The sequence below is a fragment of the Balaenoptera physalus genome, assembly GCF_965194825.1.
Source record: "Balaenoptera physalus genome assembly, chromosome: 3".
NCBI classification, from domain to species: domain Eukaryota; kingdom Metazoa; phylum Chordata; class Mammalia; order Artiodactyla; family Balaenopteridae; genus Balaenoptera; species Balaenoptera physalus.
In genome coordinates, this window is record NC_138890.1 from 141,943,135 (window position 1) to 141,971,077 (window position 27,943).

General features: G+C 40.3%; 1 protein-coding gene across 4 annotated transcripts in view; it reads right to left on the bottom strand.

The window, feature by feature from the left end:
• Positions 1-27,943, bottom strand: part of GHR (growth hormone receptor) — a gene marked incomplete at its 5' end in the record, with an annotated part of 277,380 nt that overhangs the window by 60,658 nt on the left and 188,779 nt on the right. For all 4 annotated transcript variants that reach the window (XM_082454515.1, XM_082454517.1, XM_082454516.1 and 1 more), the window contains one exon: positions 24,592-24,657. In XM_082454515.1, coding sequence (XP_082310641.1) covers positions 24,592-24,657 — 66 coding nt within the window. The remainder of the gene's footprint in view (positions 1-24,591; positions 24,658-27,943) is intronic.

Below are 27,943 nucleotides of genomic sequence, written 5' to 3' on the forward strand. Positions count from 1 at the left end.
AGAAAGTATGGGAGACATTATTCCCAGTCTGGTTACCACAATGACTCCTCATTTGAAAATCTAGGATGGGCAAGGGAATGGAGGTTGGCATGCTGGCGGCCACTGTGGGGTCTCAGGATGCCCTCAGTTGATCTGTCTTGTGGCAGGACGTCCCCATGCACCTCAAGTCAGTTTGCAGGACTGACATCGTGGCTCTGAGCCTGTAAGATCATGACTCATCTAAGCACAGGGAACTTCCGTCCTGCAGGACCATGCATTCCTTTATGGATGAAAGAGTGGATGGATATTTCATTCATATCCACTACGGGCTAGTTGCAGGTGCCAAGTACACAGCAAGGAACAAAGCAGAAATCTCTGTTCTCTTGGAACTCTAATGTATTTTAGATCTGTCTTTTGCTTATTTACCCAGGTGAATAAAAAGAAAGCTTTTACTTTTTTTTTTTTTCATTGACCTATAGTTGATTTACAAAATTGTGTTAGTTTCAGGTGTACAGCAAAGTGATTCAGTTATACATATATATATATATATATATGTATGTATACACACATATGTATATTTTTTCAGATTATTTTACATTACAGGCTACTACAAGATACTGATTATAGCTCCCTATGCTATACAGTAAATCCTTGTTGTTTATTTTACACATAGTGGTGTGTATCTGTTAATTCCATACTCCTAATTTATCCCTCCACCCGCCCCTTCCCCTTTGGGAACCATAAGTTTGTTTTCTCTGTTTGTGAGTCTGTTTTTGTTTTGTAAGTAGATTCATTTGTATTATTTTTTAGATTGCACATATAAGTGATATCATATAATATTTGTCTTTCTCTGTCTGACTTACTTCATTTAGTATGATAATCTCTTCGTTCACCCATGTTGTTGCAAACTGCAATATTTCATTCTTTTTTATGGTTGAGGAATATCCCATTGTGTGTGTGCGTGCACGCACACACACACACACACACACACACACCCACACACACCCACATCTTCTTTATCCATTCATCTGTTGAGGGACACTTAGATTGCTTCCATGTCTTGGCTATTGTAAACAGTGCTGCTATGATCATTGGCGTGCATGTATCAGAAAGTTTTTACTTTTACTATGGGAGATGTAGACTCCCCCATATTAGCTTGCATGACAAAGTGCCAGTCCATTATAGACTGAAAGCCACCATTTTCTTGATATATGGGCATATATTCGGTCTGGCAAAGAGAGAAATGATAAATGAGTGGAACAGCCTGGGGTTGGATGTGCTGGGTTCATTTGTAATCAACTAAGAGAGACCACCCTCCAGCTCTCTGACATTGATGGGGTAGAGATTGATACTTCATCTCCAGTACACCTCTCACTGGCTTGCCTAAAGCCTCTGGTTGAAAATGTTTCATAAAACCTTGACATTCTTTGACTTTTCCTGCTCCATGGAACCTTAGGTGCAGGAGGAGTAGACGATAACATTGTGGGAAACCATAAAGGATGGCTTGGTGGGAAGACATGTCTAGGTACGTGTCTCACGTTTATATTTTAGGAATTACTTCTCAAGTGTACGGGGTTTCCTTTTCTTTTTAGAGCAAGCTAAATTATGAACCAATTTTGATAACTTTTAGGCCAACAAGCAGATGCCTATGGTGCAAATGATTCCTCTCCTGGGTTCTGAGACATCCAACAGCTAAGCCCAAGCCTCTTAGAAATCAGTCAGCAACACTAAGGGAACTGAACAGTCTTTGAAATGAAATTCCATTATTTCTGGTTATCACTTAGATTTCTTTCTATTTATATGGGCTTGAATGACTATGCTACCTGCAGTGCTCTCAGCCTCTAAGCCCCTGACCTAGGACAGCAGGGCAGGAGTGGAGAGGAAGTAGGCCGAGCGGCATGGACAAGGACAGGGGTGGCCATATTTCAATCATTTCCTGTAGGCTTGAAAATGGCAAGCCTTAAAGTTGGACCTTCAGGAACAGATAGCTGGAAAGTAGAAATAAGAAAAAGCCTGCATTTAGAAAATTGCAACTAACTGGTTCCCTCTTCTGTCCTCGCTTTTTGGTTTGTGATTTAATCAAAAGCCTATTGGTTATCTTTCTTTCTTTCTCGTTATAGGAGTGGTAAGAGGCTAATCCAAGGGGGCAGAATGTAAATACTCCATTGTCACATCATCTTGGAATCTCTACAGGGACACAGCACTGTTCACTATAATGTGACTTCAGTTCTAGGAAATTGCTTGCACCAACATTAGACCTATAGCAGAGCTTGTGTGCAAGCAAATTCATCATGGTAGGTAACAGCAGCAATGAAATCTTCAGCCCAAATTGAGTTCAAATATGACCTAGAGCCATAGTCTTAAATTCTAGACAAGTTGTTTTCCTTGCCACTTGAAAACAGGGTATCATCTTTCAACATGAACCGTTCAGGACCACACACTTCAACACAACTCATGTCTAGTTAGCTAGAACTCCACATTTTCTGGTTTTCCCATAGCAATTTTCTAAACTAATGTGTTCATATAAAGACTTTTCCACTTTTCATAGATGGAATTCTGGTCACTAGTAAAGCTAATTCATGGTTTCCATTGGGGATGTGAATTGTGTTTTCTTGGGGGTGGGGATTGAGATCATCTGTTCATGAGGGATTACTCTATATTTATTATGGAATTTACAAATACACACAAAAACAGAGAGCACAGTTTAATGAACCACTATATGTTCCTCACCCAGCTTCAACAATTATCAGCATCTGACCTATCCTGTTTTGTACTTTCTTAACCTATTTTTTTTTTAATCATCTGCTTTTACCCATAATACCTACATATGTATCTTTAAAAGCTAAGGACTCTCTCATTTAAAACAATAATCCAATATCACACCTAATAAATTAATAATGATCCCTAAATATCATCTAATATCCAGTCTGTGCTCAAATTTCCCAAAATATCTCAAAAATTTTCTTTTGGCTATTTGTTTGAATCAGGATACAAACTAGGTCCATGCAATGTCTCAAGTCTGTCCAAATCCATGATACTTCCTTTCTCTTTTTTTTATTACATCATTGTTTTGGTTGAAGATAGTTTCCTTTAGCTTACTGAATTCTTAAAGAGTCATTTAAAATATCCCTCTTGACCTGTTATTTCCTATAAACTGGCAGTAGACCCAGAGGCTTAATTTGATTCTGTTCACCTCTCATGGAAAGAATCCGTCATGGGTAGCTGTGAACTCCTGTATCAGGGACATATTATGTCATATGATCTGATCATATGACATATGATCTGTCACAAGACTGATCTGTGTTCAAAATGTTGTCAGCCTGATTCACCTAGAATACAGCATACCTACATATTTTTATCATTCACTGATATCTTGTCTAAATCAATATGTCATTAGGGCTTCTAAACTGGTGATTTCTCTAATCCTGCCATTTCATCTGCATTTATTAGCTAAGTATGTCTGTATAAAGAACAATAACAACCAAAAGAAAACAACTTTCCTTCACCCTGAAATGCAATTCATACAAAAATTCAAGGTAATTGCTTGATTATTTCCCTGATATATCAGTTTTTATAATAATGAGTAGATGTCTTAGTAACCTCCAAAGGTGACCATTTTTTAAAAAGTATCATTATGAACTTACTGATGCCATTCATGTTTTGATGCCGTTTTTAAGGGACTGTAATTTTAAGAATAGAAATGAAGTAATTTTGTCTTTTTTCAGCTATTCTGAGCTGTTTTCAGAAAAAAAAGCACACTGTGTAATCTTGGCTACCTTTCCCCTTTCCATTCCCCTTTTCTCCACTCTATCACCCTACTATTTTACCAGGCTCCTTCCATAAAAATGGCTGAAAGCAAGACTCAAGACTAGATGACTTAGAAAAATCCATGCACATACAAATTGTCTAGGGAAACTCCTTTGGATATTTAACGAAGGATTCACACATACTCGGGGAAGGGTCAGTACAGACATCCACAATCTAAATGTTTGAACACTGTGGTAGACTCATGTGCTAGACCCACGCCATGCCCACAGCATTGAGCACAGCTGCAGAAGTGCCACAATCACCTGTGCTCCTTTGAACACTAGTGGCCACTGGGGTAGCAATAGGTAGTCCCTTGAAAAGAAGTTCCCTGGTCAACTATTTTCAGAAAGTGCTGTGGTTCTTTTATTTCTCTTAGATATTCACAATGCACCCAAACAGATTAGAGAGTGGTTCTGTGATAAAGAAGCCTGTTTAACTTTGCATATTCCAGCATTTCCCAAGCACTGGAGACATGGTAGGCTAAAAAGTTAAGGTCAGAGTTCTTTGCAGGGGTGTGTGAAGAATCTTTGTGGAGGAAATTTTTAAAAAACTTATGTATAACTATTTCATATAAAATAAACAACAAGGTCCTACTGTATAGCACAGGGAACTATATTCAATATCTTGTAATAACCTATAGTGGAAAAGAATATGAAAAAGAATATCTCTCTATCTATCTATCTATCTATCTATCTATCTATCTATCTATCTATCATCTATCTCTGAATCACTTTGCTGTACACCAGAAACTAACACAATATTGTAAATCAACCATACTTCAATTTAAAAAATACATATCTGTAGTGGGTTAAATTATATTCTCCAAAGATATGCCCAAGTCCTAATCTCTGGTACCTCTGAAGGTGCCCTTAGTTGGAAAAAAGTTCTTTGCAGATGTAATTAAGGTAAGGATCTCAAGATGAGGTTATCCTGGATTAGGGCTCTAAAGTCAATGATGGGTGTCCTTATAAGAGAAAGAAAAAAGAAAGGAAGAACAGACATAGAGACACAGGGAGAAGGCAATGGGAAAATGGAGATAGGGATTGAAGTGCTAAATCTACAAACCAAGGAACACCAACGATTGCTAGCAGTTTCTAGAAACTAGGAGAGAAACAGGAACAAATTCTCTCTCAGAGCATCCAGAAGGAATCAACACTAATGTCACCTTGATTTTTGACTTCTGGCTTCCATAACTGTGATAGATTAAATTTCTGTTGTTTTAAGCCACTAGGATTATGGTAATTTGCTACATAGCAGTCCTAGGAAATGAATACAATATGCCTGAATCAATGAAGATTGATTCAGTAGATCTGAGGTAGATGGCATTTGTATTTATTGAAAATGTCCACAGATGATTCTGATGGGCATATACACCAAGAACCACCACTTTATGATCTTTGGGATTGACCTGGTTATATTGACATCCTATAGGATTTAGGCTCTTGCTGTGACTCTGGATGGACCAGTAAAGCCTCCTGCCCTTTACCTCCAAGTCTGTTTTTCAGAGAAAGTAGTCCTAAAGAAAATGCTTTTGGGTTATCCCTTAAGTAGTAATTGGAAGTAGTTTTTTATAGGTGGTGATGATGGTCAAGGCTATATGAGTAGAAGGAAGTAATTATGGGTTCAAAGGGAAGAGAGGAAAATCAGCGCTTGTCAAATTAGCTATATGGATCTCACTTGAAGGGAGCTTTCATTTTGCAGCCTGAACAAGGCTGAGCTTCCTTTCTTTTGGTACCTTGAGAAATCTTGGTCTCCTATGACTTCAAATCGTTCTAGTTCACTTCTAATCTTCTGGACTCAGTTTCCTTCTTTTCCTCAGCTGCCTGAGAAGGCTGCTTCTTTCATCCCCAGCTTCTATTCATCTGAAAACATCTTCTTTCTTTTCCCAATTGTTCTCATTTTAGCGCCTAGCCTCCCTGGATGTTTTTGATGTACTTCGTCCCTCTGAGTCTCTAGTTTCTCCAAAAGGAGTGGGGGGGGGGGCTCCTATGCTAATGAACTCAGTCTTTGCCTGACACTTTGCTTCACCCTGAATTCCTTCTGTGCTGAGACAAAAGAACCTGAGCTTCATTTGCCTCACCCTGAATTCCTTCTGTGCTGAGACAAAAGAACCTGAGCTTCAGTAAGTCCTGACACCTGGTGAAATTCTTTGGGAAGCAAGTTAATATGGACTCTGATTATGCTCCAACGGCTTAAAAAAAAATACACACAGTCTTCTCTAGAAAACGTAAAGGCACAGTGCTAAGAGTCTGGGCTGATCTGAAGCCCTTTTTTGAAGCACATGCTATCTTACTAGAACCAATTGAGCAGGATGTAAAATAAGGTCAAAGCTGTCCACATTAAACCAGAGACCTCCTGGCCCCACGTAATACCAATTGGCGAGAGCTCTCCCAGAGATCTCCGTCTCAACGCTAAGACCCAGCCCGACTCAATGACCAGCAAGCTCCAGGGCTGGACACTCCATGCCAAACAACTAGCAAGACAGGAACACAACCCCACCCACTAGCAGAGAGGATGCCTAAAATCATAATAAGTTCACAGACACGCCAAAACACACCACCAGATGCGGTCCTGCCCACCAGAAAGACAAGATCCAGCCTCATCCACCAGAACAACAGGAACTATGAACCTGCAGCCTGCGAAAAGGAGACTCCAAACACAGTAAGTTAAGCAAAATGAGAAGACAGATAAATACGCAGCAGATGAAGGAGCAAGGTAAAAACCCACCAAGCCAAACAAATGAAGAGGAAATAGGCAGTCTACCTGAAAAAGAATTCAGAGAAATGATAGTAAAGATATGCAAAATCTTGGGAATAGAATGGAGAAAATGCAAGAGACGTTTAACAAGGACCTAGAAGAACTAAAGAGCAAACAAACAATGATGAACAGTACAATAAATTAAATTAAAAATTCTCTAGAAGAAATCAATAGCAGAATAAATGAGGCAGAAGACGGAAAAGAATGGAAGATAAAATAGTGGAAATAACTACCGCAGAGCAGAATAAAGAAGAAAGAATGAAAAGAACTGAGGACATTCTCAGAAACCTCTGGGACAATGTTAAATGCACCAACATTCGAATTATAGGGGTCCCAGAAGAGGAAGAGAAAAAGAAAGGGACTGAGAAAACATTTGAAGAGATTATTGTTGAAAATTTCCCTAATATGGGAAAGGAAATAGTCAATCAAGTCCAAGAAGCGCAGAGTCCCATACAAGATAAATCCAAGGAGAAACATGACAAGACACACATTAAGCAAACTATCAAAAATTAAATCCAAAGAAAAAATACTAAAAGCAGCAAGGGAAAAGCAACAAATAACATACAAGGGAATCCCCATAAGGTTATCAGCTGATCTTTCAGCAGAAACTCTGCAAGCCAGAAGGGAGTGGGAGGACATATTTAAAGTGATGAAAGGGAAAAACCTACAACCAAGATTACTCTTCCCAGCAAGCATCTCATTCAGATTCGACAGAGAAATTAAAACCTTTACAGACAAGCAAAGGCTAAGAGAATTCAGCACCACCAAACCAGCTTTACAACAAATGCTAAAGGAACTTCTCTAGGCAGGAAACACAAAAGAAGGAAAAAACCTACAAAAACAAACTCAAAACAATTAAGAAAATGGTAATAGGAACATACATATCGATAATTACCTTAAATGTAAATGGATTAAATGCTCCAACCAAAAGACATAGACTGGCTGAATGGATACAAAAACAAGACCCAGATATGCTGTCTAAAAGAGACCCACTTCAGACCTAGGGACACATACAGACTGAAAGTGAGGGGATGGGAAAAGATATTCCATGCAAAGGGAAATCAAAAGAAAGCTGGAGTAGCAATTCTCATATCAGACAAAATAGACTTTAAAATGAAGAATATTAAAAGAGACAAGGAAGGACACTACATAATGATCAAGGGATCAATCCAACAAGAAGATATAACAATTGTAGATATTTAGGCACCCAACATAGGAGCACCTCAGTACATAAGACAAATGCTAACAGCCATAAAAGGGGAAATCGACAGAAAAACAATAATAGCAGGGGACTTTAACATCCCACTTTCACCAATGGACAGAGCAACCAAAATGAAAATAAATAAGGTAACACAAGCTTTAAATGACACATTAAAAAGTATATTTTCCGGGTTTCCCTGGTGGCGCAGTGGTTGAGAATCTGCCTGCTAATGCAGGGGACACTGGTCCGAGCCCTGGTCTGGGAAGATCCCACATGCTGTGGAGCAACTAGGCCCGTGAGCCACAACTACTGAGCCTGCGCGTCTGGAGCCTGTGCTCCACAACAAGAGAGGCCGCGACAGTGAGAGGCCCGCTCACTGCGATGAAGAGTGGCTCCCGCTCGCCGCAACTAGAGAAAGCCCTCACACAGAAACGAAGATCCAACACAGCCAAAAATTAAAAAAAAAAAAAAGTACCTTTTCCAACCACGAGGCTATGAGAGTAGATATCGATTACAGGAAAAAAACTGTAAAAAATACAAACACATGGAGGCTAAACAATATGTTACTAAATAACCAAGAGATCACTGAAGAAATCAAAGAGGAAGTCAAAAAATACCTAGAAACAAATGACAATGAAAACACGATGACCCAAGACCTATGGGATGCAGCAAAAGCAGTTCTAAGAGGGAAGTTTATAGCAATACAATCCTACCTCAAGAAACAAGAAAAATCTCAAATAAACAACCTAATCTTACACCTAAAGCAATTAGAGGAAGAAGAACAAAAAAACCCCAAAGTTAGCAGAAGGAAAGAAATCATAAAGATCAGATCAGAAATAAATGAAAAAGAAATGAAGGAAACGATAGCAAAGATCAATAAAACTAAAAGCTGGTTCTTTGAAAAGATAAACAAAATTGATGAACCATTAGCCAGACTCGTCAAGAAAAAAAGGGAGAAGACTCAAATCAACAGATTTAGAAATGAAAAAGGAGAAGTAACAACTGACACTGTAGAAATAGAAAGGATCATGAGAGATTACTACAAACAACTATATGCCAACAAAATGGACAACCTGGAAGAAATGGACAAATTCTTAGAAAAGCACAACCTTCCAAGACTGAACAAGGAAGAAATAGAAAATATAAACAGACCAATCACAAGCATTGAAATTGAAACTGTGATTAAAAATCTTCTAACAAACAAAGGACCAGGACCAGAGGATTCACAGGTGAATTCTATCAAACATTTAGAGAAGAGCTAACACCTATCCTCTCAAACTCTTCAAAAATATAGTAGAGGGAGGAACACTCCCAAACTCATTTCATGAGGCCACAATCACCCTGATACCAAAACCAGACAAAAATGTCACAAAGAAAGAAAACTACAGGCCAATATCACTGATGAACATAGATGCAAAAATCCTCAACAAAATACTAGCAAACAGAATCCAGTACCACATTAAAAGGATCATACACCACGATCAAGTGGGGTTTATCCCAGGGATGCAAGGATTCTTCTATATATGCAAATCAATCAATGTGATAAACCATATTAACAAATTGAAGGAGAAAAACCATGTGATAATCTCAGTAGATGCAGAAAAAGCTTTTGACAAAATTGAACACCCATTTATGATAAAAACTCTCCAGAAAGTAGGCATAGAGGGACCTTACCTCAACATAATAAAGGCCATATATGACAAACCCACAGCCAACATCGTCCTCAATGGTGAAAAACTGAAACCATTAACACTAAGATCAGGAACAAGACAAGGTTGCCCACTCTCACCACTATTATTCAACATAGTTTTGGAAGTTTTAGCCACAGCAATCAGAGATGAAAAAGAAATAAAAGGAATCCAAATCGGAAAAGAAGAAGTAAAACTGTCGCTGTTTGCAGATGACATGATACTATACGTAGAGAATCCTAAAGATGCTACCAGAAAACTACTAGAGCTAATCAATGAGTTTTGTAAAGTTGTAGGATACAAAATTAATGCAGAGAAATTTCTTGCATTCCTATACACTAATGATGAAAAATCTGAAAGAGAAATTAAGGAAACACTCCCATTTACCACTGCAACAAAAGAATAAAATACCTAGGAATAAACCTACCTAAGGAGACCAAAGACCTGTATGCAGAAAACTATAAGACACTGATGAAAGAAATTAAATATGATACAAACAGATGGAGAGTTGTACCATGCTCTTGTATTGGAAGAATCAACATTGTGAAAATGACTATACTACCCAAAGCAATCTACAGATTCAATGCAATCCCTATCAAATTACCAATGGAATTTTTTACAGAACTAGAACAAAAAAGTCTTAAAATTTGTACGGAGACACAAAAGACCCCAAATAGCCAAAGCAGTCTTGACGGAAAAAAACAGAGCTGGAGGAATCAGACTCCCTGACATCAGACTATACTACAAAGCTACAGTAATCAAGACAATATGGTACTGGCACAAAAACAGAAATATCGATCAATGGAACAGGATAGAAAGCCCAGAGATAAACCCATGCACATATGGTCAACTAATCTATGACAAAGGAGGCAAGGATATACAATGGAGAAAAGATGGTCTCTTCAATAAGTGGTGCTGGGAAAACTGGACAGCTACATGTAAAAAATGAAATTAGAACACTCCCTAACACCATACACAAAAATAAGCTCAAAATGGATTAAAGACCTAAATGTAAGGCCAGACACTATCAAACTCTTAGAGGAAAACATAGGCAGAACACTCTATGACATAAATCACAGCAAGATCCTTTTTGACCCAGCTCCTAGAGAAATGGAAATAAAAACAAAAATAAACAAATGGGACCTAATGAAACTTAAAAGCTTTTGCACAGCAAAGGAAACCATAAACAAGACCAAAAGACAACCCTCAGAATGGGAGAAAATATTTGCAAATGAAGCAACTGACAAAGGATTAATCTCCAAGATTTACAAGCAGCTCATGCAGCTCAATAACAAAAAAAGAAACAACCCAATCCAAAAATGGGCAGAAGACCTAAATAGACATTCCTCCAAAGAAGATATACAGATTGCCAACAAACACATGAAAGAATGCTCAACATCATTAATCATTAGAGAAATGCAAATCAAAACTACAATGAGATATCATCTCACACTGGTCAGAATGGCCATCATCAAAAAATCTACAAACAATAAATGCTGGAGAGGGTGTGGAGAAAAGGGAACCCTCTTGCACTGTTGGTGGGAATGTAAATTGATACAGCCACTGTGGAGAACAGTATGGAGGTTCCTTAAAAAACTAAAAATAGTACTACCATATGACCCAGCAATCCCACTACTGGGCATGTACCCTGAGAAAACCATAATTCAAAAAGAGTCATGTACCAAAATGTTCATTGCAGCTCTATTTACAATAGCCAGGACATGGAAGCAACCTAAGTGTCCATCAACAGATGAATCGATAAGGAAGACGTGGCACATATATACAATGGAATATTAGTCAGCCGTAAAAAGAGACGAAATGGAGTTATTTGTAGTGAGGTGGATGGACCTAGAGTCTGTCCTACAGAGTGAAGTAAGTCAGAAAGAGAAAAACAAATACCGTATGCTAACACATATATAGGGAATCTAAAAAAAAAAAAAAAAAAGGTTCTGAAGAACGTAGGGGCAGAACAGGAATAAAGACGCAGACGTAGTGAATGGACTGAAGGACATGGGGAGGGTGAAGGGTAAGTTGGGACAAAGTGAGAGAGTGCCACGGACATATATACACTACCAAATGTAAAAAAGATAGCTAGTGGGAAGCAGCCGCATAGCACAGGGAGATCAGCTCGGTGCTCTGTGACCACCTAGAGGGGTGGGATAGGGAGGGTGGGAGGGAGACGTAAGAGGGAAGGGATATATGTTTAAGTATAGCTGATTCACTTTGTTATACAGCAGCAACTAACACAACAATGTAAAGTAATTATACTCCAATAAAGATGTAAAAAAAGAAAAAAAAGGAGTGGGGGATGTCTCTCTAGTCCTGTCAAATCTAATGACTAATAAATAAGGCACTTGCTCTTAAAAATACCTCCGCAAGGAGAGGTTTGCGAGACAGGAACGAGTTGGTGTATGCTACTCTGGTTTTCTGGTTTAACAGCTTCTCACACTGAGGCTGACTAGACCCTAGGAGGTTATTTACTCATGGTTTAACCAGGAGTATCCAGTCAAAAACTAAATTTGGAGAAAGGTACCAAAGAAAAATTTCAGAATTTTTGCCCTAGCTGGTTCTTCACCCAGGAAGTGGTGAAGTGTGGTGAAGGGGAAGACAGAGGGTAGGGGTGGTGAGGGCAGGATGAGATGGTGAAGGAGACATTCCTTCACCGTACAAACCGCAGAGCTCCTGACCCAGCTCTAGGAACCAGCCACAGTTCACCTACAACCCGAGCCAAACAGGCTGTCACAGCCTAGATGGGTACTTAACCGCTAGTTAATATATTATTTGTTGCGGTTGTTACACTTGATTTGGAGAGCCTCCTTACAGCCGAACTTCTGAAGCAAAAACAAATTTTAAGTTAGGGACTCCAGGGCCTTATAAATGTATACATATAAAGGAATCCTAGCAATAAAACAGTACTCGATTATTGCCAAATGACTCCCCAGGCACTAAATGTTCTAAAAGCTCAGAGAAGGAAGCTTGGGTCTGAGTTTAGTCCAGTAGGAGGTAAAGTTGCCCTCTGGAAAAGTAGAAAAAGTTTGTTTTAATGCCACACCTTTTAGCTGTCTATACAGCTTCATTGCTTCTATAGCTAAGGACAGTCTTTTTCAGGGGAAAGAGGAAGGAAAGGGAACAACATTCTACTAGGTGCCAAGTACTGCGGTAAACATTTGATCTAATGCTGCCTCAGGACAGCCCTGAGGCAAGACAGTGAAGCAATGAAGTCAGCTTCCAGGCTGCTCCTTCCCCCTCTTGCCCACCACCTCCTCGTTGTGACGTCCATCTTTCTTGCCTGGTACCCATGTCTCATCCTCTGGACATGTGGAGTCTGGCAAGCCTCTCAGTCCCTCCCTTTCAGTAAGTGCTCCCTGCTTCCTCAGCTCTAAAGGGCCAGCCTGAGCTATAGTCTAGGTTGATGTGCTTATAGCAGAACATGAAAGCAGGGCTTCTCAAACAAGGGTCTTTTGGGATACGAAATTAAGTTTTGTTCTTTTTGCAGAGATAAGTGACAACGAAAAGAATTATCTCCAACATTAAAATTTATTTTTTAACTCAATTTTTCTCAAACTGGCCTGTACAGGCATTCTCTGGAGTCTGTGAGAATTTTACTTCCTTAAAAAATAAATTACTCAAAATAGAGCTACCATATGATCCAGCAATCCCACTCCTGGGAATATATCCAGAGAAAACCATAATTCGAGAAGATACATGTACCCCAATCTTCACTGCAGCACTATTTACAATAGCCAGGACATGGAAGCAACCTAAATGTCCATCGACGGAGGAATGGATAAAGAAGATGTGGCACAAATATACAATGGAATAGTACTCAGCTATAAAAAAGAACAAAATAATGTCATTTGCAATGACATGGATGGACCTAGAGATTGTCATACTGAGTGAAGTAAGTCAGCCAGAGAAAGACAAATATCATATGACATTGCTTATATGTGGAATCTAAAAAAAAACGGTACAAATGAACCTATTTACAAAACAGAAATAGAATCACAGATGTAGAAAACAAACTTATGGTTACCAAGGGGGAAAGGGGGAGGGGAGGGATAAATTGGGAGATTGGGATTGACATAATACATTACTATATATAAAATAGGTAACTAATAAGAACCTACTGTATAGCACAGGGAACTCTACTCAATACTCTGTAATGACCTATATGGGGATAGAATCTAAACAAGAGTGGATATATGTATATGTATAACTGACTCACTTTGCTGTACAGCACAAACTAACACAACATTGTAAATCAACTATACTCCAATAAAAATTAATTAAAAAATATACTACTCAAATATGAGATATATTCTACTAGATCCAGCACCCTTCTTATCCTCCCAGAAAATACAAATAGGAGATCAGCTCTGGTGAGTGGGGTGAGGAGGTGGGTAGGATGCTTCCAGCCACCCAGGCTACTACTACTTTTTCAGTAGGAGTAATAGCAGTAGTAGCAGCAGTAATAGTAAAAATAATAAAGTATCTAATATTTATTCCATACCTACTTTGTGCCAGGAATTTTCCTATGTACCTATCTGCTCCTCACAATGACCATCTGAGAGAGATGTTAATATCTCCACTGACAAATAGATATATCAGAGCTCACAGCATGTCAGCCGTATGCCAGGTGCACACACACAGGACAACTCAGGGTCTCCAGCTCCCCAGACTCCAAAGTCCTCATCACACAGCCTGGGACACCAACTGAAACCAACAACAGAATTTGCCACAATCACTAGTGGCTGATAAGAACAAACACCTCCAACACTTTTGTAGGACCTTCTTGTCTGCTTTTCCCCATGAGAAAGAAAAATGGCAGAAGAGGAAACGCATCTGCCGCTCTCAGATTCAGGAAACAATTCTCCTCAGTATTAGTCTTAGTGTTGTGGAGAGGATGTCAAACTCAAACACCACGAAATCTAAGCTAACGCCTCCCCCTCCACTTCCCTTCTGCATTTGCTCTCAAGTCATTCCTGGAACTCATGTGGCATTCATTTAACCAACAGTAAGCCCCCATTTTGTATCAGGCCCTGTTTATGTTGTGGAGGAAGGGAGCAGAGCATATAAAGATGAGGGAAGACTAAGTCCTTTCCCTCTAAGAATTTACAACTGAAGGGAAGCTACCATATGTACACAAGCCACTTGAGTTCAATGCAAAAGATGTACAACTTCAAACGCTTTTGGAATTCAGAAAAAGAAGAGCTTCTGTCGCAGTAAGGATGCTATCCAGGTGTTTCTCCATTTCTCTGGGGTTTGTTCAGCAGGAGCTTCGCAGTGACAGGTGCACAGACCCACTCCTGCAAATATTTGCTCTCCAATGAATCCAAATTTGTAGTGTTAAAATTCTATTTACTAAGGAATATTAAGTGAGAAACAAGAAGAGCTAAAGGCTGCTTTTCCATAACATATGAAAATGAAAATATAACCTGTAGCAGTAAAGACATGAATGTTAACTTGAGAACATCTTGAGAATACACAAAGGCCATTCATCTGAACGGTAACATCTACTACAATGTGGTGAGGTTTCTGGTTTACGAGTCTTTCGCGGTGCACAATTTCCTAAAAGGAGAGTCTTCTGTCTTTATTCTTCAGCGTGAATTCAGTGGCAGCAGTCAGTTTATGGACGATCCACAAACCTGTAAAGTCAAGTCTGCCCTCGAACTGGAGCTGTGTGTTACACTGACTGTAACTCTTCATAAGATAAATAGTATGTGATAATGATGACATATCTCAGACAGCTCAGTTGCAAATTATTGCCCATTCAATCCATCACCAAGCATTTACAGATGCTCAGCTTTCATTTGGTGGAATACCAATAATAATAAAAATGTACAAGTCCACACTGATTAGCAGATACTGTTAATCTTACTTTGCAACAGAATGTATTTCAGAAGAGTTGACTGTGAAGGAAATTCATAAAGTGAATCCTGAATTCTCATTTATGTCAGCTACCAATTGAAAATAATTTTCCATAGGAGATTAAAAAACAACAACCAATACAAACATGATGACTAGTTCCATAAAATACCTTTTTATAGAAACAATCTTTTTCTGTTTATAACAGGGGTTGACATAGTTTTTCTTCAAGGGCCAGATAGTAAATATTTCAGGCTTGCGGACCTATGTTTTACCTACCCAACTCTGACACTGTATCCCCAAAGCAGCCATAAACAATCTGAAACAAATAGATCTGGTTGTGTTGCAATAGAACTTTATTTACAAAACAACTGAGGACAATAGTTTGCCAACCCCTGGTTCAAATAATTGTTGACCTTAAAAGAAAGTAGCTTATTTTGTATCATATATTGTGAATTACATGCAAATCAATTCCCTATAAATTATATATATTTAAAAGCCCTTTGAAAGTTGTATAACCTATTTTCTAAGTGATAAGTTCTTTATTTAGTAATTCGTGTCTCTTGAGTTAATTTTGGTTTAAATATATATTGCATATATTTGCCATAAGGCACACTATTATTTGAACTTCTACTCAATGGTACCTATGTTTGAATTCCATAAATCTTTTTATAAATATGGTGTGTAGTCTGCTTTCTCAGTGCATAGATTAATCTGTGTTAAAATCAGGGCAGACCTGTATGATGAATTCAAGGTTTTTTCCTTAGTGCAAAAGTGCACATTATCTGAAAAATTGTGTATCACAAGTAGGAGCTGGTATGAACAAAGGCCTTTCTGGAATGACAGAGCCTAGCCTCTGTCTCTCCCTAGAGAGGCTTCTGTGTGCGGAAGCCAGAGTTCTCTTGAGAGCAGTGATTACAGAGTTGGTTTTGAAGCTGTAGAACTAAGCAAGTCGTCAGTGCTGCAGTCTGGAACTCAAAGGTCACAATCAACTTTGGGATGCTTTAACTTTCCAGTCACTAAAAAGAGTTCACCACCCACTGGGGTCACCTAGGGTGAAAGAATGTTTGTCTTGGATTTCACCCCTGAAAAATGTGTGTTATGCTTTGGAAGAGAAACCATACTAGGAATGGGTATGTAGAGTACACACAGGCCCACTGGAATTTTTAGAGAGATGCTTAATCATCCTTCTCAGACTTCAAAAAAAAATGTTACTCACTTCTACAGTCAAGGCTTTCCGAGGCATATGCCCACAGATTTCTAACTCTTTTCTTACTGTTTGGGTTCCAGAATAAACAGACAACCTTGACATATGTTGACAATCAGAAAGGACCTGCAGAGGCTTGAGGAGGCTGACCTTGAGCTGTAGTGGTCTCACTCCCCCTCCAGACGTTCACTAACGTTGGTCTGAGCATATGTACAGAGAACAGGTCTCTCGTAAACTCAGTGGGAAATATCTACTCACCACTGATTATGGCTCAGCAAATTGCTGGGAGTTGAGGAGGATAAAAAAGTTAAGACCTAATATTTATCTTACAAAGAATCCTTAACTCCCAACAATGATATGTGAAGGCAGGGAGTGTATAATGAAGCACCGCCACTGGGAAACTAATAGCAGGCATTATCTGAGTATTTCAGCCCGGAAAAACTCACTATCAAGTCCCTATTTTGAGATAACTAAACACTGTTATTTGAATTATCAATAACATGCATTATCTACAATTTGTTTTGCTCATCTAGAAGCAGATACAAAGCATCGCACTGACGGTACCTTCTTTACCCTCTTGTTGGTCTGTTAAAGAGACTTAGGAAAGCTGTTTTGTCTCTACCTCTGTTTCTTCTTTTTTTTAAAGGAATTTTTAAAAACAATTAATTAATTAATTAATTTTATTTATGGCTGTGTTGGGTCTTCGTTTCTGTGCGAGGGCTTTCTCTAGTTGAGGCAAGTGGGGGCCACTCTTCATCGCGGTGCGTGGGTCTCTCACTATTGCGGCCTCTCTTATTGCGGAGCACAAGCTCCAGACGCGCAGGCTCAGTAGTTGTGGCTCACGGGCCTAGTTGCTCTGCGGCATGTGGGATCTTCTCAGACCAGGGCTCGAACCCGTGTCCCCTGCATTGGCAGGCAGACTCTCAACCACTGCGCCACCAGGGAAGCCCCACCTCTGTTTCTTCTTGTATAAAGTGTAAAATTCTACCGGCCTTCCTCCAACCTCAGAGAAGCAAGGAAAGGGGATAAATAGTCTTTGCAGGATGCTTGGCATTATCAGGATATTAGTGCTGTCTGTGAGTCAGGATGGGCTACCACTAGTTCGGGTGTGAGAGGGAGCCAACATAAACACCGTTTCCTTAAAAGGGATCATAATAATCTGTGTTTACTTACTGAATCATTTACTGAGTTGTTTATAAACAGCAGACTGTAAAGAATTCAATGTCAGCTTCGATGTCAGAGCCCAGCGCTGCTCTCTCATGCGTGTCCAAAGCTCAAGTTCTTTGTAACAAATAAAGGCTGCACATTCTCTCTAAGATACCATTCCTGCACGGACACACTTCCCTTATATTGTGTTTCTTTTACATGTATTGTCAGCTTGTGCTTATTTTAGCTGTATTGTCAGGTAATAAGCCCTTAAGGTTGAAAATATCTGATGAAAAAGAATGATTAAAGCTGAGAGGGTCATTCGGCTCTTACAGAGGCAGGAGGGGGGCTACTATTCCCTTGGCAGCTGAAGTGCCCACAGGATAGCGCAGTGATGACACAGAAACATCCTGGGACACACCCCAAGACTAGACCATGACACTGGTCCCATGACCTGAAGTTAAGGTTCTGTGGAAGGCTTTTGGGAAAGACTATAAGTATATTAGTAATGGACAAGAGAAATGTCTCCTCCTGCATATTTTAATCTCTCTCCTTTCATAAATGACTACCGGAGGACATAACGGTAGTCTATGGTAGCCAAAGAATACTTAAGATACTGGGGGGAAAACTTGGTTTCTATTTTTTGAATTTTTTTTGTGTGCGTGCAAAATCCACTGACTGTTTGTTAAACACTCGGCATTTGCCAGGTCCTTACCAGGTACTATAAGATACAAGGAGGTAAAAGATATAGCCCTCATCCTTAGGGATAGTACAGTCTATTAGAGGGAATAGAAAGCACATAAGAGTCTCCATTAGGTTGAAACAAATGACATAATGATATGACGGTCCAAAACAGAGTTGAATATGGGAAATTTCATACAGTTCAATTCTAATTCTTGTTGGAATATAAATAAGAGCCACAAGAGAATACAATAAACACCATGGGACCAGGTACTATCCTAACTACTTTAAATGGATCAACACTTGTAATTCTCACCACAATTTTATGAGGTAGGTACTATTAGCATCTTTATTTTAGAAGTAAAACAAAACAAAACAGAACTAAGGTACAGAGAGGTCATGAATCTTAGGTAAGATCATGCAGGAAGTAAGTAATAGAACTGGGACTTGAAACAAAGCTGTCTTGCTGCAGAAGCTGAGTTCTTCAAGTACTGTGCTATATACTAACTCTCCTAGAGAGGGAGAAAGAAAGGGCTTCAGAGATTCTAAGATGGAAGTGTGCATTCTCTTGGGGGAACTGGGAAAAGCTTTGTGGATAAGGTAATATTTGAACTATGCCTTAAAGACAAAATCCTTGAAGGATTGTTCCCACCTGGGAGGTAAGAAGAGGGAATTTCTGACAAAGGGGTCATTATGAATGGCTATAATGAAGCAAGAATTCAGGGGACACAAACATGGGTGTACATAGTACGTAAGCGAGATGAGGCTGGAAGGGTACATAGGATCCACGTTGTGGGCCTTTGTAAATGCCAGAGAGATGAGTTTATTCATAATTTAGGAAACAGTGGGGAGCTACTGAAGATGATGGGGCAGAAGAATCACTGGATCAAAGGTAGGCAAGAAGAATGAATGTGGAAGCAGAGGGTAGGATGGCTGGGGATAGGGAAAAAATAGGAGGTAGGGAAGAAAAATTAGGAGGCTAGGACAGGAGTCCAGCTAAGAATGTACAGTAAGGACCCCAACAAGCAAAATGACAGTTACTATATTACATTTTTGTCTCCTGTAAGTGTCTTTATTGAAGAGTAACTCACCATTGTAAAGGAAGTTGTTGGTGAACTTATAAAAATTTAAGCAATTCATTTCTGTGCCCATCGAATATGATAATCTTTGGGGATTCTTTCAAAACTGCACTCTGACCTCAGTCATGGATGTGTATGTTCAGGATGCCTGTTTTCATAAAACCTTGAACTAATTTGTGCTCCAGATGCCAGTCAGTGAAACTTCAGTATTTTTCTCCAGTTGGGTATTCATTTTATTTTGAGGTGGAAATGCCAGTGATCACACAATTTACACTTTCATAGTAATACATGACAAATTCAGTGAAAAGGTATGGCTTTAAAAAAATGACAGGAAAAATCCCCCTCAGAATGATGTGCAATCTTTTAATAATTTCTCTGTGTTTAATAAGTCTTAAGTATTTGGCCCATACGATCATCAAATCCTCTGCCAAAAACCAACTCTGAGAGCGAAATGAAATTACTGGAAAAACAACACAAAGCACATGGGACCGCAGCAGCCTAACTCAGGAGTCTGCCTTCTTCAGGAGCACTAACAATGTTTTGCTTTTCTCTAGGAGATTCTAACCATCCTAATCACTCTCTCCCACAACTAAAAGCAGCTTTCTTTGCAATAAGTTTGCACCATTACTTCTTTAAAGTATACAAAGATGCCTACCTCTTTAAACTGTAAACTCCATCAATATCCTTCTTATCTTATATGTGGGTTTTTGCTCATATTTATGCCTCTGCGTAGGTGAAGTATGCTGCTACCCATGTGTATGGGCTAAAAAGTCCTCATGGGACTTTTAAAAATAGCTCTTTGTTTCCAGAAAATATTTCTCAAGCCTGTACTCTGCAGAAGGTATGTTAGTATGTGCCCATTACCACACAAACACCTATTCACATGGATTAGGTCCACGCAAAAAGCACGCAGAAAGCAAAGCCCCGAGGGCTTAGAAGCTGGGACAGATACTTTTTGGTGAGCAAGAGAAGGAAGAGATGAGCTCAATGGGCAATTCTTTAAGTGGCACACAGCGTGGGTTAATTTTAGCTGGTCCGGTTTGACCGCGTGCTTTTTTTCCAGAGTTACTGATGCTTGGCAATGGTATGTATAGACTGTGTTAACTAAAGATAAATGATGTGCTGTAGTCATGGGTCCCTGAGTTGTTTCAGGGCAGAATATGTCAGCTTGTCAATGCTGCTTAGCAATATAATTAAATTTATGATTTGCACCTAAATTCAGTGGAACTGGGGCTGTTGGTAAGGCTGTCCACATAGCTAGGGTGCGCCTACATGACCAGCTCACTCTAGGAAACTCCATCACGAGCAGACTTTGGCCTTCCTGGTACCAAGGTGCTTGGCAGGCACACAGGTAGTGGTGCCAGACCTGGAGACACAGGGTGTCTGGTGTGACTGAGCAGTGAGAGGACGAAGAGGCCTACACCTGGGCTCTCCAGACCCCGTCAGTGCACTCGGCTCATCTGCTGTTGCCCTAGTGTATCCTTTGCCTGTAAGGAAGCTATCCCCTGAGCATAAAGCATTTGATTCCTATGAGTCCTTTTAGCAACACTGAAGGTGATTAATGGGCAATCAACACAGGTGGCGAGATCTGTTCCTCCATGAATGCCCCCCCCTCCACCCCCCGCCCCTGAAAGCCAAGAGGCTCCAAGATAACAAGGGGGGCTGGTGGGAATTGTCAAGCGTGCCGAAGGGTGGGTAGCCAGGGAGCTATTAAGGATACTTCCATTTAGTTAATTTATTTGCAATATCATTTATTACTTACAATGTTCAAGGTACCATTTGAGGTACTGTGAGTTATACAACTCTGAATAAGACACAGCTGTTCATAATCCAGATAGGGAGATAAGAGAAATATGCAAATAACTACACTCCAAAGCAGCGTGTAATATATCCCCTCAGAGTGATAGGAAATTGTGTGACCTCTCTCAAAGACACACACAGAGGAAGGAGGAACTGCTTCAGGCCAAGGGTCAAAGTGTTTTGGCTGAACCTTAGAGTATGGGCAGGATTTATATTTCCAGAATGCTGGGTGAGGCGGAAGGATGATAGTTCTGGAAGATGGGACAGCACGAGCAAAGTCCCAGAGGAGGGAAAGCATAGTGTTCCTGGGGAGTAGTGGGTAGTCTAGACTTACAAGCTGGGGTCAGATGACAGATGGTGGATTTGAGTGTCTTGGGATAGGATTGCAGTTTAAAATTTAGGTAGTGGGGAAGGTACTAAAGATAGGGTTATTTAGAGCAGAGGGATATGTTGGATTCTGAAAATCATTACTGGCAGAGGAAGATGGATACAAGGAAGGAGAGACGGGGTAGGGTGTGGAAGGAGAGAGGAGCGAGACAGCTACTAAAGGGTTATTGTGATAGCCCAAGTGTAAAGTAAAGGTGGCCTGCAGAAGGGTGGTGGCCTTTATTTACGTTTGGACAGTTCTGTCTAGGATTCACTCTGGGAGGGTTTATTTATTTTTCTTCCACAAGGTTTTGCTTTGAATCTGAGAATTCAGAAAAGTGCACATAGGAAATGCATACATTACAACTGTGAACTGACAGATCTTGAACACTGGCTTTTTGTGTAAAACTATCTCCTTAGGGGGAATATGACCTCCCTGAGGTCAGGACAATATCTTACACATTTCTTTCTTCCTCAAGGTGTAGAGCTAGCTAGTGCTGGGTGCATGGCAGGGAGTTAAACATTTGTGATACAGTGACTGTGTCCACAGTGACACAGTGAGGCTACAGGAGCGCTACGGTCTGTTGCATCTCAGTGAGACGCTTGGATGATAAAGGTGGCCATGTGTCCTAGTGAGTGCACTGCGGAAGGTGCCCAGTGATACGGACATATCCGTTGACATGGGGTACTTTATCCAATCAGTCCTGAGACAGAGGGCATGTGACTTCAGATAAGGAGAAGCTGGAAGGTTAGGATTCTTCCTTGCGTGGGGAGCTCAGTGTCTGTGTGACGTGCCACAGATGAAGGGTAATAGCTATTATTCTTGTTTATCACAAGGACAGAAAATCAACATATGCCAAATGACTGGCAGCAATTCCTTCAACACATCTGCCATACTCAGAGGTTGTATTTCAACAAGGCCCAAAGCTTAAGCTCCTCAGACCCCATGACTTGACAAAGAAAATGGCTTGGGGAAATCTTACCACCACTTTGGGGGCAAGTGAAGGGCAGTGTATTGTGGTTGTGTGTTGGGGAGGGTTCCAGTGTGGGATGGAGCATGCACCGTTAGTAAACCATTCTTAACTGATTCCTTCTTATTTCCTTACAGAAAGCAGCAATAAGTCACATCATCTGCCGAGTGAAGGCTTTGGAATATACTGGCGGGGATAACCCAAACATAAGCAACAGCTAGTCTTTCTACAACCCCTCACATTAATTAGGGAGCGGATTAACATGTCAGATGCTTCTAAAACAGGAGGGTTGTAGAGTTCACGGTCTGGCACAACTGATGAATTGATGACGTTTGTTAAAAACAGCACCAACCCTCCCTTTCAGTCACCTCCAAGAAAAATGATGTTTACATCGCCTATTAGAAAAGGACTCTGCAATTTAGTCACAAAACCCCAATTATAGTTTCATGATGCCGTTATGATCCCTGAAACAGCAATGGCTTAAACAGTCAGGTACACTAACTTCCCTTTTATTTTGTAATGTGGACTCAAGCATATACTTCAATTGAGGAAAAGAAAATCCATCCTTAGAATTTAATTGAAGGTGCCTACTATGTGATCACGGGTTTTTTTAGGTCACGTGAGGGATTTAGAAGAAGCACAAAACATAGGCTTTGCCTTAATTAATTGCAACATAATTAATTTGTGCAGCACACACAACTCATTGAGTCCTGCACATGGTATGAACACATGCATGAAGATGTTGTGAGGTAAATGCTGTCACGGAGCAGTGGACAGAATTTCAGAGCCCAAGGTGATTTGGTAGAAGCAACAAATTTGACTGTCTGGTGATGTGATCACTAGGTAAAGAAATATCTCAAAATAATAATGACAATACAATACAGGACTTATAAAACAAAAACGCAGATTCCTAAACTCAATAAACTAATTGTTGGCCCACAATAAGTTATTTTATGTCTTTTTTTCTTTGCATAAATTTGGCCTTACTTAACCTCTAAGGATAAGCTTATTAGAAAAATAAAGAAGCAGTCTTTTTTCCAAAGAGGAGATGCAGATGGCTAACAGGCACATGAAACATTGCTCAACACTGATAATCATCAGGCAAATACAAATCAAAACCACAGTGAGATATCACCTCACACCTGGCAGAATAGCTAACATCAAAAAGAACACAAATAACAAATGTTGGCGAGGATGTTGAGAAAAGGGAATCATCGTACACTGTTGGTGAGAATGTAAATTGGTGCAGCCACTGTGGAAAACAGTATGGAGATTTCCCAAAAAACTAGAAATAGGACTACCATATGACCCAGCAATTCCACTCCTGGGTATATGTCCGCAAAAAATAAAAACACTAATTTGAAAAGATATACTCACCCCAATGTTCAGAGCAGCATTATTTACAATTGCCAAGGTATGGAAGCAACCTACGTGTCCATCAACAGATGAATGGATAGAGAAGATGTGTTATATGTACAATGGGATACTACTCAGCCGTAAAAAGAATGAAATTTTGCCATTTGCAGCAACATGGATGGACTTGGAGGATATTACGCTAAGTGAAAAAAGTCAGACAGAGAAAGACAAATACTGTATGATATCACTTATATGTGGAATCTAAAAAAATAAACAAACTAATGAATAAAACAGAAAAGAAGCAGACTCACAGATATAGAGAATAAACTAGTGGTTACCAGTGGGGAGAGGGAAGGAGGGAGGGGCAATACAGGGGTAGAGGAAAGAAAGGGTTATTATGGGATTATATGAAATCATTTGCATGAAACTTTTGAAAATTGTAAAGAACTTTGGAATTTAAAGAATCTTTCGTTCAATTAAAAAAAAAAAGGGGAAAAAAAGAAGCAGCCTTGCAGAAAAGTTGAAAAAGAAATTCTGAAAAAAAAATTTGTTAGTTTGCCCATGCAATTTCAGTCAGTCATTCATCCAGTTACCATATCCCAAATAAAATAGGGAAAGGCCAGTAGCTTGAATTACAGTAAAACCTGGACAATATTGTTGAAGGCAGAAAAGGGAGTGAAATTCTTACTTGTCTCTAGGCCTGGATGAACTCTCTGCAGACTCTGAGATGCTCTGACAAGGATAGCTGGTGTGGCTGGAATAGAAAGAGAAGAAAACCATTAGTTATCCCTAGAAAAAGTGGTCTGATGTGACTTTGTTACAATCTCATTTTCAAATGTCAAAATGTGACCAGGCCCAACCTCACAACAATTCTCTCCTTTTTCTTTCTTTCTTTTTCAAACTAAAATTGCACCTACCCTCTAAAAAGAACTCCTAAATGTTCAGAGCAAATGGAAGCCTTCTGGTCTTAGTTGCCTCTGGTCTCATGCCTGGACACAGTCAGGTAGGATGAAAAATTGCCTTCCTACAACATTTGAGTCCAAACTTAAGTCTTGCTTGTGAAAACAAGGAGGAACATAAATTCTTTTCAAAAAGAGTATTAAAAACAGTTCAGTCAAAAGCATTTATTCTTAGAAATAAACATGTGAGCAACCCTGGGAGTAGGGAAGGAATGAGGGGAAGTGAGAAGTTGGACAAGAGGGGGACAGAACTTTAGGACACGAGATGGCAATGAGTCATCTATTATAAAAGCAGTTTTAATTTTATTGATACTAGTATTAGGTTGCATTAAAAACAGGAAAAATGGGGGCTTCCCTGGTGGCGCAGTGGTTGAGAATCTGCCTGCCAATGCAGGGGACATGGGTTCGAGCCCCGGTCTGGGAAGATCCCACATGCCGCGGAGCAACTAGGCCCGTGAGCCACAACTACTGAGCCTGCACGTCTGGAGCCTGTGCTCCGCAACGGGAGAGGCCGCGACTGTGAGAGGCCCACGCACCGCGATGAAGAGTGGCCCCCGCTCGCCGCAACTGGAGAAAGCCCTCGCACAGAAACGAAGACCCAACACAGCAAAAAAACCCAAAAAACCAAAAAAACAGGAAAAATGGAAAATGATCATTGTAGTTATCATTGAACTGTTGAAATGGGTTGAACTGCAAACACCTCAGCTACAAAAGTATTGTAACTGTTCTCTGGGCTTGGTGGAGAAGGGGGTGTCTCCAAGATTCTTCCCATCCCATCAGGCTATCCGTGGGTTATTAGAGAGGCAGTTTGGTCCAGGCCCACGACAAACACAGAGCATTACCTCAAAGCAGCGAAGCTGCTAATGCTTTTGTTCCTCGATAGAAACCCACAGTAACAGCGCTAAGAGATCTTTCTTTGATATGAAAAAAGGAAGAGGAAGAAAATGAAGATGCATGCGCAGTGAGCTGGCCACACCCATCTCCCTGAATTTCAGGCAGGGTGAATCCTGTCCATCTGTCCTGATCCACTTTTCAATGTGCTTTTTTACTAACTCCTCCCACCTGGCTCACCACTAGGAAGCAGCTGTCGGGTCTGAAGTTCAGAATACAGAACCTAACAGAGGAAGTTAAGATCCTTGCACTAAATGCTGCAGAATTCTAACGCTTGCAAGTTTTTGCAGCCTGGGCACATCAGTGAGAGTTTTCTTCCAAGCGAAGTTAGGTTTGGGGGGGGCTTTGGTGAATTAATATTTTAAATTCTGTGTGACTATTAGCTCTGGAAGGGTTTCTTTTCAGTCTCTCTCTAAATTTTAATATTAACTTCATCTGTAGAAGCTCATTTACTCCCAAATACAATAAAGAATTATGACAGAAAGCAAATGGAATACACGTTTCCCTAGAGTAGATAATGTACTACACATTGATTTTAACGTGACCAGAAAGGAAAACTGCATTTTATGAAAATCCCCTCAAGTCTACTCTCTGTCTTGATATCCTTAGTCTTTATTATTACCATTGTCTAGACCCCAACCCCTGCCTTTAATTCCTTACTACAAGTCAGAGACATTTTATTACCCCTTGCCCTAAATTGGGCACCAGAACGTTATTTTTGGTCAAGGTTTGGCAAGTTTGTATAACTTCCAACTGTGAATGACCTATTTCACTGACAACTATATATGCCTTGAGAAAGTTCTGATAGCTCAAAAAAAGAGGAAAATTAAGTCAATCATGGGATGACACGCAATCATACGTGTTATTTTTGTCAAAATTATCCAGCAAGTTTGTCTCAATTTTCGGCTTGAAAGTGAATAAACAGACACCAGTTTCCAGGCTCAGATCAGCAGGAAAGTTGACGAATTTCTCCAGAATGATGACTGATATGGAATGTGGGCATCAGTTATGAGGCCCCAAGGAGCCCACAGAGCCAAACCTCAGGCCCGGAAATGCTTGGGGAGCACTGGCCACCCCTGACTCTTCCCAAACCAGGATTTTGCTTTCTTTGCAGACAGACGTCTGGTGCTTTCCTCCTTATGGTGTGTTTGGTAACATTTTCATGAAGCAGAAAGTCTTACTCAGCTAACACCCTCCACAGTGTGTGATGAATCAAGGCATAAAAGGAACAAATGGCATTCTTGGGGAAGAACCACAGATTTGTGCCAGTGCCGAGAGGGTGCTGATTACAAATCGAGCACAATGAGAACAACTGTGCCATCTTAGCAATGGAGACGTCCCCCTCAGTTGTCAATTTTAGTGTCCAAGCTGTCCTCACTGTCTAGAAGTGCCGAGCGATGGAGGAAAACAAATGAAGGGTGACAATAAGCAGAGAATCACAGCTCCAGTATATCCCATAGGAGCTTTTAAATGCTGGCATTATGAAATGAATTAGCTACAGGCCCTGGCCTTGGTGAGCCCACTATTTCTGGGCAGGGATCTATAAATGAAGGAGTGGTCAGCATTGGAGGAGCAACGTGGTAGCCCTTAACGAGTCTGGACAAGCTTCCTGGGGAAGGTGACCCCTTGGACAGGCGCTGAATTTGGGATAAATAAGAAATGAAAAGGAAAGGAAAGGGCAGTTGGAGCCAAGGCAAGCCCTGCATAAAGACAGGGATAAGACACAACCTAGGCATGTAAAGAGCCATGATCTGTAGGCAGTGGGTGGGGCAGAGCTGACCTAGGATGTGTGGAGAGGTCAAGGGCATATTGGGAATGGTCTTTCCAAAGAACTTAATTGTGGGACTTCCTTGGTGGTCCAGAGGTTAAGAATCCACGCTTCCACTGCAGGGGGCACGGGTTTGATCCCTGGTTGTGGAACTAAGATCCCGCATGCTGCACGGTGCAGCCAAACATAAATAAATAAAGAAAGAACTTAATTGTCATCCTGCAAACACTGGAGAACCAGTACTTTGCAGTGCCTTGAGGCGGAGCTTCTCCTGGTGGACCTGCCTAAGAATGAACTGCGATCTATCCTCTCCTACTTATGTCCAGCCTTGTGCTCAGCTTCCCAACTATGGCACACAACTGGACCTCAGTTTCTGTCTGTAAAATGGGGACAGTTGCAGTATCTACACATGTGAGGTTTAA